This window comes from Vulpes lagopus, chromosome 9 (assembly GCF_018345385.1).
Source record: "Vulpes lagopus strain Blue_001 chromosome 9, ASM1834538v1, whole genome shotgun sequence".
NCBI classification, from domain to species: domain Eukaryota; kingdom Metazoa; phylum Chordata; class Mammalia; order Carnivora; family Canidae; genus Vulpes; species Vulpes lagopus.
The window spans coordinates 58,029,879-58,045,339 of NC_054832.1; the positions used below are offsets into that span (position 1 = coordinate 58,029,879).

General features: G+C 40.1%; 1 protein-coding gene across 1 annotated transcript; it reads right to left on the reverse strand.

The window, feature by feature from the left end:
- Positions 1 to 2,645: 2,645 nt before the first annotated feature.
- Positions 2,646 to 15,006, reverse strand: TMEM70 (transmembrane protein 70). Its single transcript, XM_041769607.1, has 3 exons — positions 14,702 to 15,006; positions 13,197 to 13,302; positions 2,646 to 3,280 (listed from the first exon to the last, which is right to left on the reverse strand). The coding sequence occupies exons 1-3, from the start codon at positions 14,909 to 14,911 to the stop codon at positions 2,823 to 2,825; spliced, it is 774 nt and encodes a 257-aa protein (XP_041625541.1). The 5' UTR covers positions 14,912 to 15,006; the 3' UTR covers positions 2,646 to 2,822.
- Between the last annotated feature and the right edge of the window lie 455 nt (positions 15,007 to 15,461).

The window sequence follows — 15,461 nt, forward strand, 5'->3', positions numbered from 1 at the left end:
CTAGAATGGACCCTCACATGGCTCCCCACTCAGTGGGAAATCTGTTTCTCTGCTTTTCCCTCTGCCCCTTCCCTTGCTCAATCACACTCTCTCAAATAATTCAGTCTTAAAACAAAACCAAAAAAAAACAAAAAAAACCTCAAACTTTTAGGGGCAATTTGTTAATGCAACAACAGATAATATAAGCAACATCATCTATGAATTAGTCTTGTCCAAAATAATCAAATGTCAATCTGATGAAGCTTCAAGTCCCACTACCAATTTATAGATCAGAAGACAGAGAAACATATTAAACTACACCTCAGTGATACAATCAGAAAATCTAGACCACAAAAAGATGTAAATGACAAAGAACTCCATTTCTTCAAAAGATAATCTGCAAGGGAGAAAAAAACAAAGTGAAGGAAATGGAGGGGCCCATAGCTTAGAAGAGTCTTGAAAGACATTTCATAAATTGGTGTGAATAAGGCATGAACTTTACTTAGACCTTAATCCAAACAAAGTGTGGAGAGGAAATTGGAATTTGAACAGACTGGTATTTGATAACTTCGGGAAGAGAGGAGTGGCTTGGGTATTATAATAGTATTATATTTTTTAAGTCCTCATCTGGTAGAGTTGCAAAATATTTAAGAAAGAAATGTTATGATGTCTGGGATTGGCTTCCAAATAAAAGTTGAAGGCAAGTGGTTGGGATCTAAACCAAACAATATTGACAACATTGGTAATTGTTGAATCCAAATGATAGTCCTGTTGATTCATTATACTCTTCTACTTTTGAACGACTTAAATTCTCAACGAAAAGGAATCCCACAACAAAAGTATTAAGTGTTCTGAAAAAAATCAGAATACAATTTTAAAAATTGTGTTCAAACTAAGGCTATCATTCAGACCTACTGGCCATTTTGTTACTTCTGCTTCCAAAAGCACAAGTCTTTCAGGATAATGAAATTGACATTGAGAAAATAGATTGCAAAACATATTATCAATCAGTATATTACATGATGTAACTCAGATGTTAAGCCAAGATCACCCTGCCTTTCGAGACTCAAAACTGACTCAATGCCCTTCCTTTAGATAGTGGGAGACTTCTCACTTCCCCAACCTTTCCAAGATTACTCCACCTGTGGTGAAAGTAGTAAAGTGACCGAGATGTGTAAATTTCTCCTCCTCACCTTGGCCTGAATGGTTTCTGCTGACTTATTGCAGTGATGAATCATATTCTACACATGCTGTTCCTTTTCTACTTCTTGGTATCACTCCAGATGATGTACTTGAGAAGTCATCTTATATTCTAAGCTTTTTAATTTTCCTTAAACAACTAAGTTGTCTTCTGAATTATTCTGATACAAATAAAAATAGGTTTTTTCACTCCACCACACAGGTGACAAAAATGGGTATATGGATACGGGACATTTAAAGAGATATGGTACACTCAAAACAAGTTATGAAGTGACCCTTGGAAAAAAATGTTAAAATATTAACAATGTTGTTTTTTCTTCTAGGAATGGAACTAAGTGATTTTTTTTCTTGCTCCTACTTTCTAATATTTCATGAACATTTGATTATGGAATAATTTTTTATAGGAAGATATAAATCACATTAACTGTCAAGACAGCAACAGGTATATATCTAGGTGACACAGGACAAAGGAGCAGGCAGGCAGAGACCCAAACGGAAGATGCGGATGGTGAGAGCTTGTTCATTTTTCTGAGACTTAGAGGCTGTCTTCTGCTAGGATCACAAGCTAGCTGGTCCTAGCAGAGGGAAGGCTGTAGGTCTCAGAAAGGGGAGCACTTTCTTACCTTACGCTATCTCCTATAGGCCTCTAGCAGCTTCAGACCTGACCTTTGTGAATGAACTAGTGATGCTTCTGGTGCTTCTCCATTCCCCAGCTAACCCATAAAGATTAGATTTACCACCATGGCAGACAATAGGAGACATTAGGCAACTCCATACAGACTGGGGGTTTTGTTCTTAACTAGGACTCTGATAACTAGCACAGTACCTGGCACATGCTGGGCACTTAATAAGTTATCTACTAATATAAATAGCATTATCTAAAGCCTTTTGCTACTTGCCAAAAAGCTTTCACAAGAACCAATTTTCATTTTACAATTAGAGGTTAAAATCTTAAAATGCCAATACTTCATAAAACTAGCAGAGATTTTGATTTTATAAGAGGTACTGTCCAACTATTTAGCGCCTCTGATTTTCCAACTGATAGGATACACCAAGGGAGAAGAGTGCCACCAAAGACATCACTACTGAGGTCACCATCTCTCCTGTAACTACCACACTCAACAGGACATGGAGATCCTTATTATGGGAAACTATGCCTGAGAAGATAAACAAAAACTTGTGTTCTGAACCAAAGGGAGATTAACACTGCTTCCCATAATTCTAGAATTTTTTAAAAAGCTTTTAATGTAGGCAACATATCTATACTTAGAAAAATCCAAACATAAAGGAAAAACAACTCTCATTTGTTTCTGACACCCGATCCCCAGCTTAGAGACAACCACACTTACTATATAAAATTATCCATGCATATGCCAGCATGACCGTGTATTTTCATACTTTTTTCATACTTTTTAAAAAAAGTATGTTTTTCATGTTTTTAAAAACACAAATGGCAGAATGTTACATGTTTTTTCAAACATAGCTTATTTTATTATATAGGAACATAATTCTCTGAAAATTAAAAGTTGTTTGATACAGTTTCAAATTACTTTCAGTTGCTAACAGAGAACAAAAGTAAAGGCAATTTTATCATACATTGGAACATGAATCACATTTAAGCACAAACCTAAAAAACAACAGATTCATTTCTCATCTTTAACCTGTTTCTTCTCACTATCTGCTTCCGTATCAAAAGTGAATGGTTTGTCATAACCCATTAGATGGTCATAATCTTCAGGGTTTGGAAAGAGCACTGGATTAACTAACAGCGATTTTGTTTTAGCATAAAATGTGGTAAATATATGAGCACTGTCTGGAATCCTCACGTCGTTCTGGTGAAACACTGTACTTTTTTCTAAAAGCACAACATTATAAGTAATGGCTTTGTAAGTGTCTGTTGTAGCTTCATGGTACAACCGAACAACATAGCCTTTCGTAACAAAGTGAAGCAGTGCTGGAGTAATCACTGTAAAGCTTCCTATGATGCCATAAAATAATATTTGCAAAGGTAGACTTCCAAATATAATATTGTTTTGTGCAAAAATATATGGTAGTAATGCAAGACTGATGACACTTGTTGAATAAGAGAAACATTTCACACCTAAGTAGGAAAAAAAAAAAACATGAGTATTAATATTTATAAATTTTATAAAAGAATCAATCTATCCAATTAATTCTTCCACCTTTCTTCTTATATCATCATCAAAACAACAAAACCAAAACACATAGTGATTATTATTTTCCAGGCTCTGTGTTAAGTTCTTTACATACTTTATGTATTTTATTCATAACATCTTCAAAAACACACTATGAAGCAGATGTATAATCATCACCATCACTCTCATAATTATCACCATCATATGAGAAAAATAAAGCACTTGCTCAATGTCACAAAACTACCAAGAGGCAGGCAGTACTAGGCTTCAAACCCAAACAATTTGATTCTAGTGTCCAGGCCATTGGCCATTACAGTGCCCCTCCAGGTTGGAAAATTTGCTTTAGGGTTAGCTGGCCTCCACCTCAGTTCCCCAATAAAAGATTTAATATTACTCAAAGATCCTTATGAATACTATTAAAATTAATTCAGTCAGATTAAATAAAACTCTATTAACAAGCATTTCCACATACCTAACATTAAATGTTTACATATAAGACTAACATTATTAGATTAAGTAATTAGATTAAGTGTCCAGGATTTTTTTTAAAGTGTCCAAGATTAAAACAGCAAATTACCAAAAAAAAAAAAAAAAAAACACAACACCAATGGTTAAGAAACGTGGGAAATACATTCAACTTCCAACTTCTTTACCAAGAAAAGATATTCAAATGTTAAAACAGATATTTTTTTACCTGTCACATTAAAAAGATTAAAAATCAATGACTTCTGAAATGTGTATTTAAAAATGGTTAAAATGGTAAATTTTATTATTTTTTTAAAGATTTTATATATTTATGAGAGAGAGAGAGAGAGAGGCAGAGACACAGGCAGAGAGAGAAGTAGGCTCCATGCAGGAAGCCTGACGTGGGACTCGATCCCAGGTCTCCAGGATCACGCCCTGGGCTGAAGATGGCGCTAAACCATTGAGCCACCGGGGCTGCCCATAAATTGTATGTTATGTATATTTTACCACATTAAATAAGTGACTTAAAATGTAAATTTCTTAGTTTGATTGTATAATTTTACCATCTGTTTAGAAAATAGACAAGTTGAGATCCCAGACAAGTTGATTATAAAGCTAATTTAGAAAAACAAAAGAAGAAAAAAAAGGTTGGGGGGAGGAGTTAGATACTAAAACATAATGCTATAATTAAAATGGTGTGCTGCTGGTACACAAATAAATAGATCAATAGAACAAAATGGAAAATTTAGAAAGAAAACCTAACTGCATACAGAAATTTAGCATAAAGATATAATCTTGACGGTGCCTGGGTGGCTGTTGGTTGAATATTCAACTCTTGATTTTGGCTCAGGTCATGAGATTGAGCCCACATAAGGCTCCATGCTCAGCACAGAGGCCACCTGTCCCTCTCCTGCTTCTCTGCACATCCTCTAATAAATAAATAAAATCTTTAAAAAATATATCAAATATGTGCCAAAAGTTGGATAAAAAAAAGAACCCTATCCACACATATAAAAGAAACATAGAGACACCATACTGAACCAAAAATGTACATGGCCCTTAAACAGATAAAATGTTAACGAACTTCAATCATAAGAACATGAAATTAAAAGCACAGTGAGATATTGTTTTTCCCCAAAACTGCCAAAAACCAAAAGTTTGACAACAAACTTTGCTGGTGAGGCTATAATACTCTCTTGTACACTGCTATTGGTTGAAGGCTTAATGATCTTGCATCAGTAATTTAAAAATAATTCCTTCCTTCCTCCCACAGACAGTTGCTATGACACTGGCACACATCCAACTAGATACAATGGGGACCAAGATGCCTCCTATATAAAAGCCTCCTTAGGGACGCCTAGGTGGCTCAGCGGTTGAGCACCTGCCCCTGGCTCAGGGCGTGATCTGCGGTCTCAGGATCAAGTCCCACATCAGGCTCCCTGCCTGGAGCCTGCTTCTCCTTCTGCCTACGTCACTGCCTTTCTCTGTGTCTTTCATGAATAAATAAAAAAAAAAAAAAAGGCCTCCTTAGTTCTTCTAACTACTTTATCCCCATGATTTTTGTCACTACGGTGGGTTGAAAAGTGTACCCCAAAATTCATGTCCACCCAGAACCTCCAAATGTGATCTCATTTGGAAAGAGTCTCTTTCTATATAATCAAAAACTGAGATGAGATCATCCTAGAATAGAGTAGGCCATAAATCCAATGAGAATATCCTTATAAGGACAGAACAAGACAGACACAGAGAAGGCCACATGAGTAAGAAGCAAAAATTGGAGTTATGCTGTTATGATGCCCCCATAAGCCAGGAACACAACTGGTTACTGGGAGCCACTAGAAGCTGGAAAAGGCAAGGAATTCTTTCCTAGACCCTTCAGAGGCAGTATGGCCTTTATCAATACTCTGATTTCAAAACATGAGCTTTCAGAACAAATTCTGTTACTTTAAGTCATCAAGTTTGTGGAATTTACAAGAGCCTGAGGAAACTAATACATATACTTTATTTTGCTTGGATTGAAGTAATTACTATTTTCTTTTCTTTTTTTTTTTTTTTTTTTAAGATTTATTTATTTATTCATGAGAGAGAGAGAGAGATCGGCAGAGATACAGACAGAGGGAGAAGCAGGCTCCATGCCGGGAGCCCGAAGCGGGACTCGATCCCGAGACTCCAGGATCGCGCCCTGGGCCAAAGGCAGGCGCGAAACCGCTGAGCCACCCAGGGATCCCCTAATTACTATTTTCTAAACATATTCTGGGCTTTCCCATCTTCATGTCTTTGCTCATACTACCCTATGCCCTTCTTTCACACCTCCTCATGTTCAAATTCTCCTCATCCGAAAATAAGACTATGACAAAGTAAGTCATTATTTGTTGATGAATTAACAAAAACTATCAACTAAAAGACCCTTCAAATGTCTTTAAACTGGTACCTATTTGGCAGTTTAAAGATCTCTAAAATGGGAGATGCCTGGGTGGCTCAGTGGTTGAGCATCTGCCTTTGGCTCAGGGCGTGATCCTGGAGTACCGGGACTGAGTCCCACTTCGAGCTTGCTGCATGGAGCCTGCTTCTCTGCCTCTCTCTCTCTGTCTCTCATGAATAAATAAAATCTTTAAAAAAAGAATCTCTAAAATGGTACCTCTCTGTTATATATAGAAAAAAATGTTTCTCCCTCAGTTTCTACATAGAAATAGTGATCCCTGAAAAGTACAGTTTCTAATTATCATAATATTGAAAGAACTCAAACATTAAATTCCTATACAAGTTATAATTCTAAAACTTTGAATACCATGGATAACTACGCTCTCCTACAAACATAACATCCTATTTATATACACCTACACCAAAATTCCTATTTATATTCTCTTCTTTACAGACTGGAGTCAAGCGGAAATAAGAAATAAATTAATGTCTCCCCTGCATTTGAAGGACCTGTGTCTGTTCAGAAAGAAGGGTATCATGGGTGTCACTGTTAATACATCTCAATGGTATAAACCCAGGTATCCCAGGCCAGAGATATGGCACAGGTTCAATGGCCAACTCATGTACTGATTCCCGAAGACATTTCTAATCACCCAAAATTGATTTTTCCAGTAACTTCAAAACTCCTCTCAATAGTGATTATAATCAGTCCTTATTGCCAACATTTTATTTTTTTTAAAGATTTTATCTATTTACTCATGAGAGACAGAGACAAAGAGAGAGAGAGAGAGAGGCAGAGACCAGGCAGAGGGAGAAGCAAGCTCCATGCCGGGAACCCAATACAGAACTCGATCCCGGGTCTCCAGGATCACACCCTGGGCTGAAGGCAGCACTAAACTGCTGAGCAACCCGGGCTCCCTTGCCAAAGTCTTATATAGCTAAAATTGTATCCTTAACACAGTTTATTTTGACACCACACACTTGAGAACATACAGATTTCCAGAGTAAATTTTAGATGATTCAGACACCAGCATAATCAAAAACAGGAATGCAAATGCAGGTGGTGAAATCTTGTGGCTGACTTGGTTATAAAGTAGTACTCCAGGTATGTCAGGTTATACTTTAAGATTACTGAAATGAAATACAACCTCAGGAACTTGAACAAAGCACATACCTAAGTTCTTCTGACCTCCCTAATAAATTATTCTAAATACTAAATCATACTAAATACCAAATTAAGAGCTAAGGAAAGAGGGAAGCCTGGGTGGCTCAGCGGTTTGGCACCTGCCTTCGGCCCAGGGTGTAATCCTGGAGACCCAGGATCGAGTCCCACGTCGGGTTCCCCACGTGGAGCCTGCTTCTCCCTTTGCCTGTGTCTCTGCCTCTCTCTCTGTGTGTCTCTCATGAATAAAGAAAATCTTTTAAAAACAAAAAAAGAGCTAAGGAAAGAGCTTCAAACTTAGAGCTATTTAATAATACTCTTTGTCTTCTCAAGTACTTTCTACCACCTAGAAAACCCACTAAACATGTTTCTTGAAAATGTTAAAGTGACCTCAAAAAACATAAAAGAAAGATACTATTTAATTATAAAAGTATTATATGCTTATTGCAATGGCCAAATTTAAAAATATATAAAGTAAATGTGTACTTTCCCCAAATAACCACTCTTAAGGGGTATAATTCCGTATTTTTTTCTCTCTCTCCATATTCAAACATTACACAAATATACACTATTTTGTGTTCTATTTGTTGTTAAACATCTTGGGAAGTGACCAAGGGAGGGAAGCTTTAGCACCTAGCCATAAGATCCCAAAGTCAGGGGCACCTGGGTGGCTCAGTCAGTCAAGTGTCTGCCTTCAGCTCAGGTCATTATCTCAGGGTCCTAAGTCTGATCCCCCTATGGGGCTCCCTGCTCAGTGGGGAGCCTACTTCTCCCTCTCCCTCTGCCTGCAGATACCCCTGCTTGTGCTCTGTGTCATATAAATAAATACAATCTTTAAAAAAAAAAAATCACAAAGCCATAACAGTCTTCAAAAATCTTTTTAAAATCTCCTAAAAATGCAAAGGTTTCAACCTCTAATCTTGATTTACAAGCCACAAGAAAAAAAATTATAACCTAATTTTTCCTCATATCTTACAATTAAGAGATGATATAATAAGAAGTAATGTATCCTGGGTACATTTTTACAACTAAAAGGGGGTTAAAAGGAAATTACCCTCACTTCTGATTACCCACCAAATACTGTTCGGGCCAGATTCCCAGTATAAATCAGCCTTCCATCTTCTGATTTTTCAAGCTCTGTATGTAAGCATTGAACACATCGTTCCCAACAAAGAGGTATCTATTGAAACAGAGACCGTTATAATGTGAGTACATAATAAAGTGCATTTAGGACCAACTTTTAATTTTTTTAAGCTTTATAAATTATAATGAAGAGTAAGAGAACTTGTCATATGAGGTGGTTTAATTCTCCCACATAATCTACCAAGCTCAAGAAATGCAACTAACAAAATCACTGTCCTTAATTCATTAGTCACCTACTGAGTTGGAGTTTGGAAACCCAGGTTTGCATCCCAGCTGAAGGCTTCCCCCCTCCCCCCCATAAAGTGGGGCCTGGAACAAGTAAAACATTTTAGCGGCATAATTTCTTCATTCTGTGGTGAACAAAGACATTACTCCTGTTCTCCTGTCAAAATTTTAAATGCATTAGCTTTTCAAAAAAATGTTAATATAACGTATGTAAAAAAAAAAACAAAACAAAACTGGAAACGCAAATTGTTTCAGGTCCAGATCGTTTTTAGTATTTCTAAAACGCTTATATTATAGCTTGTATTTCTTTTTAAAAAGTTAACTCTTTCCCTACTCATCTCCTTGCATCTGTTGTTCCTCTTAATAGTTCACTTGACATCTTCATCACATTTCACAGGAACAAGAGTTCCCATAAGGTGTAAAAATGAATTTCACAGCACACACCCTTCAAAATGCAAAAGGTATGCCTAATCCCTTTATGCTGAAATTTAATGACATTCCAATTCCCATGTTAGGCACTTATTCCACGTTTCAGCCATACTTTCTAATTCTGACATTTTAAAGGGCAGGATTAGGAGACAATTTATTCAGATTAAAGTGACAGGATCCGGCAGCCCAGGTGGCTCAGCAGTTTAGCGCCACCTTCGGCCCAGGGCGTGATCCTGGAGACCCGGCTCCCAGCATGGGGCCTGCTTCTCCCTCTGCCTGTGTCTCTGCCTCTCTCTCTGTGTGTCTGTCATGAATAAATAAATAATAAAATCTTTAAAAAAAGGGGATCCCTGGGTGGGCGCCAGCGGTTTGGCGCCTGCCTTTGGCTCCAGGGCGCTCTGAGACCATGGCCCTTAAACAGATAAAATGTTAACGAACTTCAATCATAAGAACATGAAATTAAAAGCACAGTGAGATATTGTTTTTCCCCAAAACTGCCAAAAACCAAAAGTTTGACAACAAACTTTGCTGGTGAGGCTATAATACTCTCTTGTACACTGCTATTGGTTGAAGGCTTAATGATCTTGCATCAGTAATTTAAAAATAATTCCTTCCTTCCTCCCACAGACAGTTGCTATGACACTGGCACACATCCAACTAGATACAATGGGGACCAAGATGCCTCCTATATAAAAGCCTCCTTAGGGACGCCTAGGTGGCTCAGCGGTTGAGCACCTGCCCCTGGCTCAGGGCGTGATCTGCGGTCTCAGGATCAAGTCCCACATCAGGCTCCCTGCCTGGAGCCTGCTTCTCCTTCTGCCTACGTCACTGCCTTTCTCTGTGTCTTTCATGAATAAATAAATAAAAAAAAAAAGGCCTCCTTAGTTCTTCTAACTACTTTATCCCCATGATTTTTGTCACTACGGTGGGTTGAAAAGTGTACCCCAAAATTCATGTCCACCCAGAACCTCCAAATGTGATCTCATTTGGAAAGAGTCTCTTTCTATATAATCAAAAACTGAGATGAGATCATCCTAGAATAGAGTAGGCCATAAATCCAATGAGAATATCCTTATAAGGACAGAACAAGACAGACACAGAGAAGGCCACATGAGTAAGAAGCAAAAATTGGAGTTATGCAGTTATGATGCCCCCATAAGCCAGGAACACAACTGGTTACTGGGAGCCACTAGAAGCTGGAAAAGGCAAGGAATTCTTTCCTAGACCCTTCAGAGGCAGTATGGCCTTTATCAATACTCTGATTTCAAAACATGAGCTTTCAGAACAAATTCTGTTACTTTAAGTCATCAAGTTTGTGGAATTTACAAGAGCCTGAGGAAACTAATACATATACTTTATTTTGCTTGGATTGAAGTAATTACTATTTTCTTTTCTTTTTTTTTTTTTTTTTTTTTAAGATTTATTTATTTATTCATGAGAGAGAGAGAGAGATCGGCAGAGATACAGACAGAGGGAGAAGCAGGCTCCATGCCGGGAGCCCGAAGCGGGACTCGATCCCGAGACTCCAGGATCGCGCCCTGGGCCAAAGGCAGGCGCGAAACCGCTGAGCCACCCAGGGATCCCCTAATTACTATTTTCTAAACATATTCTGGGCTTTCCCATCTTCATGTCTTTGCTCATACTACCCTATGCCCTTCTTTCACACCTCCTCATGTTCAAATTCTCCTCATCCGAAAATAAGACTATGACAAAGTAAGTCATTATTTGTTGATGAATTAACAAAAACTATCAACTAAAAGACCCTTCAAATGTCTTTAAACTGGTACCTATTTGGCAGTTTAAAGATCTCTAAAATGGGAGATGCCTGGGTGGCTCAGTGGTTGAGCATCTGCCTTTGGCTCAGGGCGTGATCCTGGAGTACCGGGACTGAGTCCCACTTCGAGCTTGCTGCATGGAGCCTGCTTCTCTGCCTCTCTCTCTCTGTCTCTCATGAATAAATAAAATCTTTAAAAAAAGAATCTCTAAAATGGTACCTCTCTGTTATATATAGAAAAAAATGTTTCTCCCTCAGTTTCTACATAGAAAAAATAGTGATCCCTGAAAAGTACAGTTTCTAATTATCATAATATTGAAAGAACTCAAACATTAAATTCCTATACAAGTTATAATTCTAAAACTTTGAATACCATGGATAACTACGCTCTCCTACAAACATAACATCCTATTTATATACACCTACACCAAAATTCCTATTTATATTCTCTTCTTTACAGACTGGAGTCAAGCGGAAATAAGAAATAAATTAATGTCTCCCCTGCATTTGAAGGACCTGTGTCTGTTCAGAAAGAAGGGTATCATGGGTGTCACTGTTAATACATCTCAATGGTATAAACCCAGGTATCCCAGGCCAGAGATATGGCACAGGTTCAATGGCCAACTCATGTACTGATTCCCGAAGACATTTCTAATCACCCAAAATTGATTTTTCCAGTAACTTCAAAACTCCTCTCAATAGTGATTATAATCAGTCCTTATTGCCAACATTTTATTTTTTTTAAAGATTTTATCTATTTACTCATGAGAGACAGAGACAAAGAGAGAGAGAGAGAGAGGCAGAGACCAGGCAGAGGGAGAAGCAAGCTCCATGCCGGGAACCCAATACAGAACTCGATCCCGGGTCTCCAGGATCACACCCTGGGCTGAAGGCAGCACTAAACTGCTGAGCAACCCGGGCTCCCTTGCCAAAGTCTTATATAGCTAAAATTGTATCCTTAACACAGTTTATTTTGACACCACACACTTGAGAACATACAGATTTCCAGAGTAAATTTTAGATGATTCAGACACCAGCATAATCAAAAACAGGAATGCAAATGCAGGTGGTGAAATCTTGTGGCTGACTTGGTTATAAAGTAGTACTCCAGGTATGTCAGGTTATACTTTAAGATTACTGAAATGAAATACAACCTCAGGAACTTGAACAAAGCACATACCTAAGTTCTTCTGACCTCCCTAATAAATTATTCTAAATACTAAATCATACTAAATACCAAATTAAGAGCTAAGGAAAGAGGGAAGCCTGGGTGGCTCAGCGGTTTGGCACCTGCCTTCGGCCCAGGGTGTAATCCTGGAGACCCAGGATCGAGTCCCACGTCGGGTTCCCCACGTGGAGCCTGCTTCTCCCTTTGCCTGTGTCTCTGCCTCTCTCTCTGTGTGTCTCTCATGAATAAAGAAAATCTTTTAAAAACAAAAAAAGAGCTAAGGAAAGAGCTTCAAACTTAGAGCTATTTAATAATACTCTTTGTCTTCTCAAGTACTTTCTACCACCTAGAAAACCCACTAAACATGTTTCTTGAAAATGTTAAAGTGACCTCAAAAAACATAAAAGAAAGATACTATTTAATTATAAAAGTATTATATGCTTATTGCAATGGCCAAATTTAAAAATATATAAAGTAAATGTGTACTTTCCCCAAATAACCACTCTTAAGGGGTATAATTCCGTATTTTTTTCTCTCTCTCCATATTCAAACATTACACAAATATACACTATTTTGTGTTCTATTTGTTGTTAAACATCTTGGGAAGTGACCAAGGGAGGGAAGCTTTAGCACCTAGCCATAAGATCCCAAAGTCAGGGGCACCTGGGTGGCTCAGTCAGTCAAGTGTCTGCCTTCAGCTCAGGTCATTATCTCAGGGTCCTAAGTCTGATCCCCCTATGGGGCTCCCTGCTCAGTGGGGAGCCTACTTCTCCCTCTCCCTCTGCCTGCAGATACCCCTGCTTGTGCTCTGTGTCATATAAATAAATACAATCTTTAAAAAAAAAAAATCACAAAGCCATAACAGTCTTCAAAAATCTTTTTAAAATCTCCTAAAAATGCAAAGGTTTCAACCTCTAATCTTGATTTACAAGCCACAAGAAAAAAAATTATAACCTAATTTTTCCTCATATCTTACAATTAAGAGATGATATAATAAGAAGTAATGTATCCTGGGTACATTTTTACAACTAAAAGGGGGTTAAAAGGAAATTACCCTCACTTCTGATTACCCACCAAATACTGTTCGGGCCAGATTCCCAGTATAAATCAGCCTTCCATCTTCTGATTTTTCAAGCTCTGTATGTAAGCATTGAACACATCGTTCCCAACAAAGAGGTATCTATTGAAACAGAGACCGTTATAATGTGAGTACATAATAAAGTGCATTTAGGACCAACTTTTAATTTTTTTAAGCTTTATAAATTATAATGAAGAGTAAGAAAACTTGTCATATGAGGTGGTTTAATTCTCCCACATAATCTACCAAGCTCAAGAAATGCAACTAACAAAATCACTGTCCTTAATTCATTAGTCACCTACTGAGTTGGAGTTTGGAAACCCAGGTTTGCATCCCAGCTGAAGGCTTCCCCCCTCCCCCCCATAAAGTGGGGCCTGGAACAAGTAAAACATTTTAGCGGCATAATTTCTTCATTCTGTGGTGAACAAAGACATTACTCCTGTTCTCCTGTCAAAATTTTAAATGCATTAGCTTTTCAAAAAAATGTTAATATAACGTATGTAAAAAAAAAAAAAAAAAAAAACTGGAAACGCAAATTGTTTCAGGTCCAGATCGTTTTTAGTATTTCTAAAACGCTTATATTATAGCTAGTATTTCTTTTTAAAAAGTTAACTCTTTCCCTACTCATCTCCTTGCATCTGTTGTTCCTCTTAATAGTTCACTTGACATCTTCATCACATTTCACAGGAACAAGAGTTCCCATAAGGTGTAAAAATGAATTTCACAGCACACACCCTTCAAAATGCAAAAGGTATGCCTAATCCCTTTATGCTGAAATTTAATGACATTCCAATTCCCATGTTAGGCACTTATTCCACGTTTTCAGCCATACTTTCTAATTCTGACATTTTAAAGGGCAGGATTAGGAGACAATTTATTCAGATTAAAGTGACAGGATCCGGCAGCCTGGGTGGCTCAGCAGTTTAGCGCCACCTTCGGCCCAGGGCGTGATCCTGGAGACCGGGGATCGAGTCCCACGTCGGGCTCCCAGCATGGGGCCTGCTTCTCCCTCTGCCTGTGTCTCTGCCTCTCTCTCTGTGTGTCTGTCATGAATAAATAAATAAAATCTTTAAAAAAAAATAAAGTGAGAGGATTAATATCTCCAACTCCTTTCTCCAGGGAGCAAAGAAATTCCTTAAAATAGCCTCATCTAATAAAAAAAAAAAAAAAAAAGAACAAACTTCAAGTCAGGTTGAGGTCTTTCAGTGCATCCCCTTTCGTTGCAAATTAACCCTTCCGAGGCTTCCTCTCAGGAGCACAAAATAGTGCGAGTCCTCACAAGCCCGCTGGGTCTGCAACCACCCGTGAACCGCTTTCTCGAACCGCCCGGAAAAACGACCCAACGGCCAGTCTCCCGGGATGGGGATGGGTCCCCCTGGAGCCGCGGGCGCCCCGGGCCTCCCGCCGAGGCCGAGGCCGAGGCCGAGCCCCGCGGGGGGCCGCTCCCCACCCAGGCCCCCCGGCCCACGCCCCCTGCCCCGCCGCCCCTCACAACGCCCACCTGCGTTCGCCCCCGCCGGCCCACGAGCGGCGAGGCTCCGCGCAAGCCCACGCCTCCGCCGCCCAGCGGCCTCGAGGAGCCGCGCCAGGGGGCCGCGCGCCAGGAGGCCGCCCTCAGCCCTCGCAGCGCGGCGGCCGCCCGCGGTACCGTGCTCTGCCCGCCGAGCCCCAGTCCGGCCGCCCACCGGCTGCGCAAGGCCAGGAGCAGCATCCCGCGCGCGAGGACGGCGGCAGCGAGAAGCCCGAGGCCCGAGGCCCGCCGCCGCCGCCGCCACCCGCCGCGCACGCCCCGCCCCGCCCCCGGAGGCCCGGCCCGGAGCGGCCGCCCGCGCGTGCGCAGAACCCGCGGCCTGCCCGCGCCTCCCCGGCCTCGCGCGTTCCCGGCGCCCCGGGCTGTGACCGCGACGCGCCCCCCCCCGCGGGGCCGGGACCCGCCGGCGCCCCGCCGGCCTGCGGCTTCGCTTCCGCAGACCTTCGCGCTCCTGCTGAGCGAGTTGCAAGGTCAGGGCGGACAGCCCGGGGCGCGAAGGACGGACCGAGCCGGGAAGTCAGAGTTCAGCCTTTGATTCCCCTGAGCGTCATTTTTCTAGGCCTCCAAATCCGTTTTCTCTTCGGAAAATGATTCTGACCTATGAGCACAGAGGAATGACACTTTATGCGACTTGGACAAAAATGAATGGTGATTTAATCCAACCGTGGGGTTGGTAGAAAAGAATTGGAACTTGTTCATGCGATGCTGATACTTGACATTGGTCCTTGGA

What these genes read in the sequence shown, in the direction of transcription:
- TMEM70 (XM_041769607.1), bottom strand. Translation starts at nt 14,911, where the DNA reads ATGCTGCTCCTGGCCTTGCGCAGCCGGTGGGCGGCCGGACTGGGGCTC. An exon ending in GCCGGCGGGGGCGAACGCAG is followed by an intron (nt 13,303 to 14,701) that starts GTGGGCGTTGTG and finishes CTGTTTCAATAG; the next exon opens with ATACCTCTTTGTTGGGAACG. An exon ending in TCTGGCCCGAACAGTATTTG is followed by an intron (nt 3,281 to 13,196) that starts GTGGGTAATCAG and finishes TTTCCTACTTAG; the next exon opens with GTGTGAAATGTTTCTCTTAT.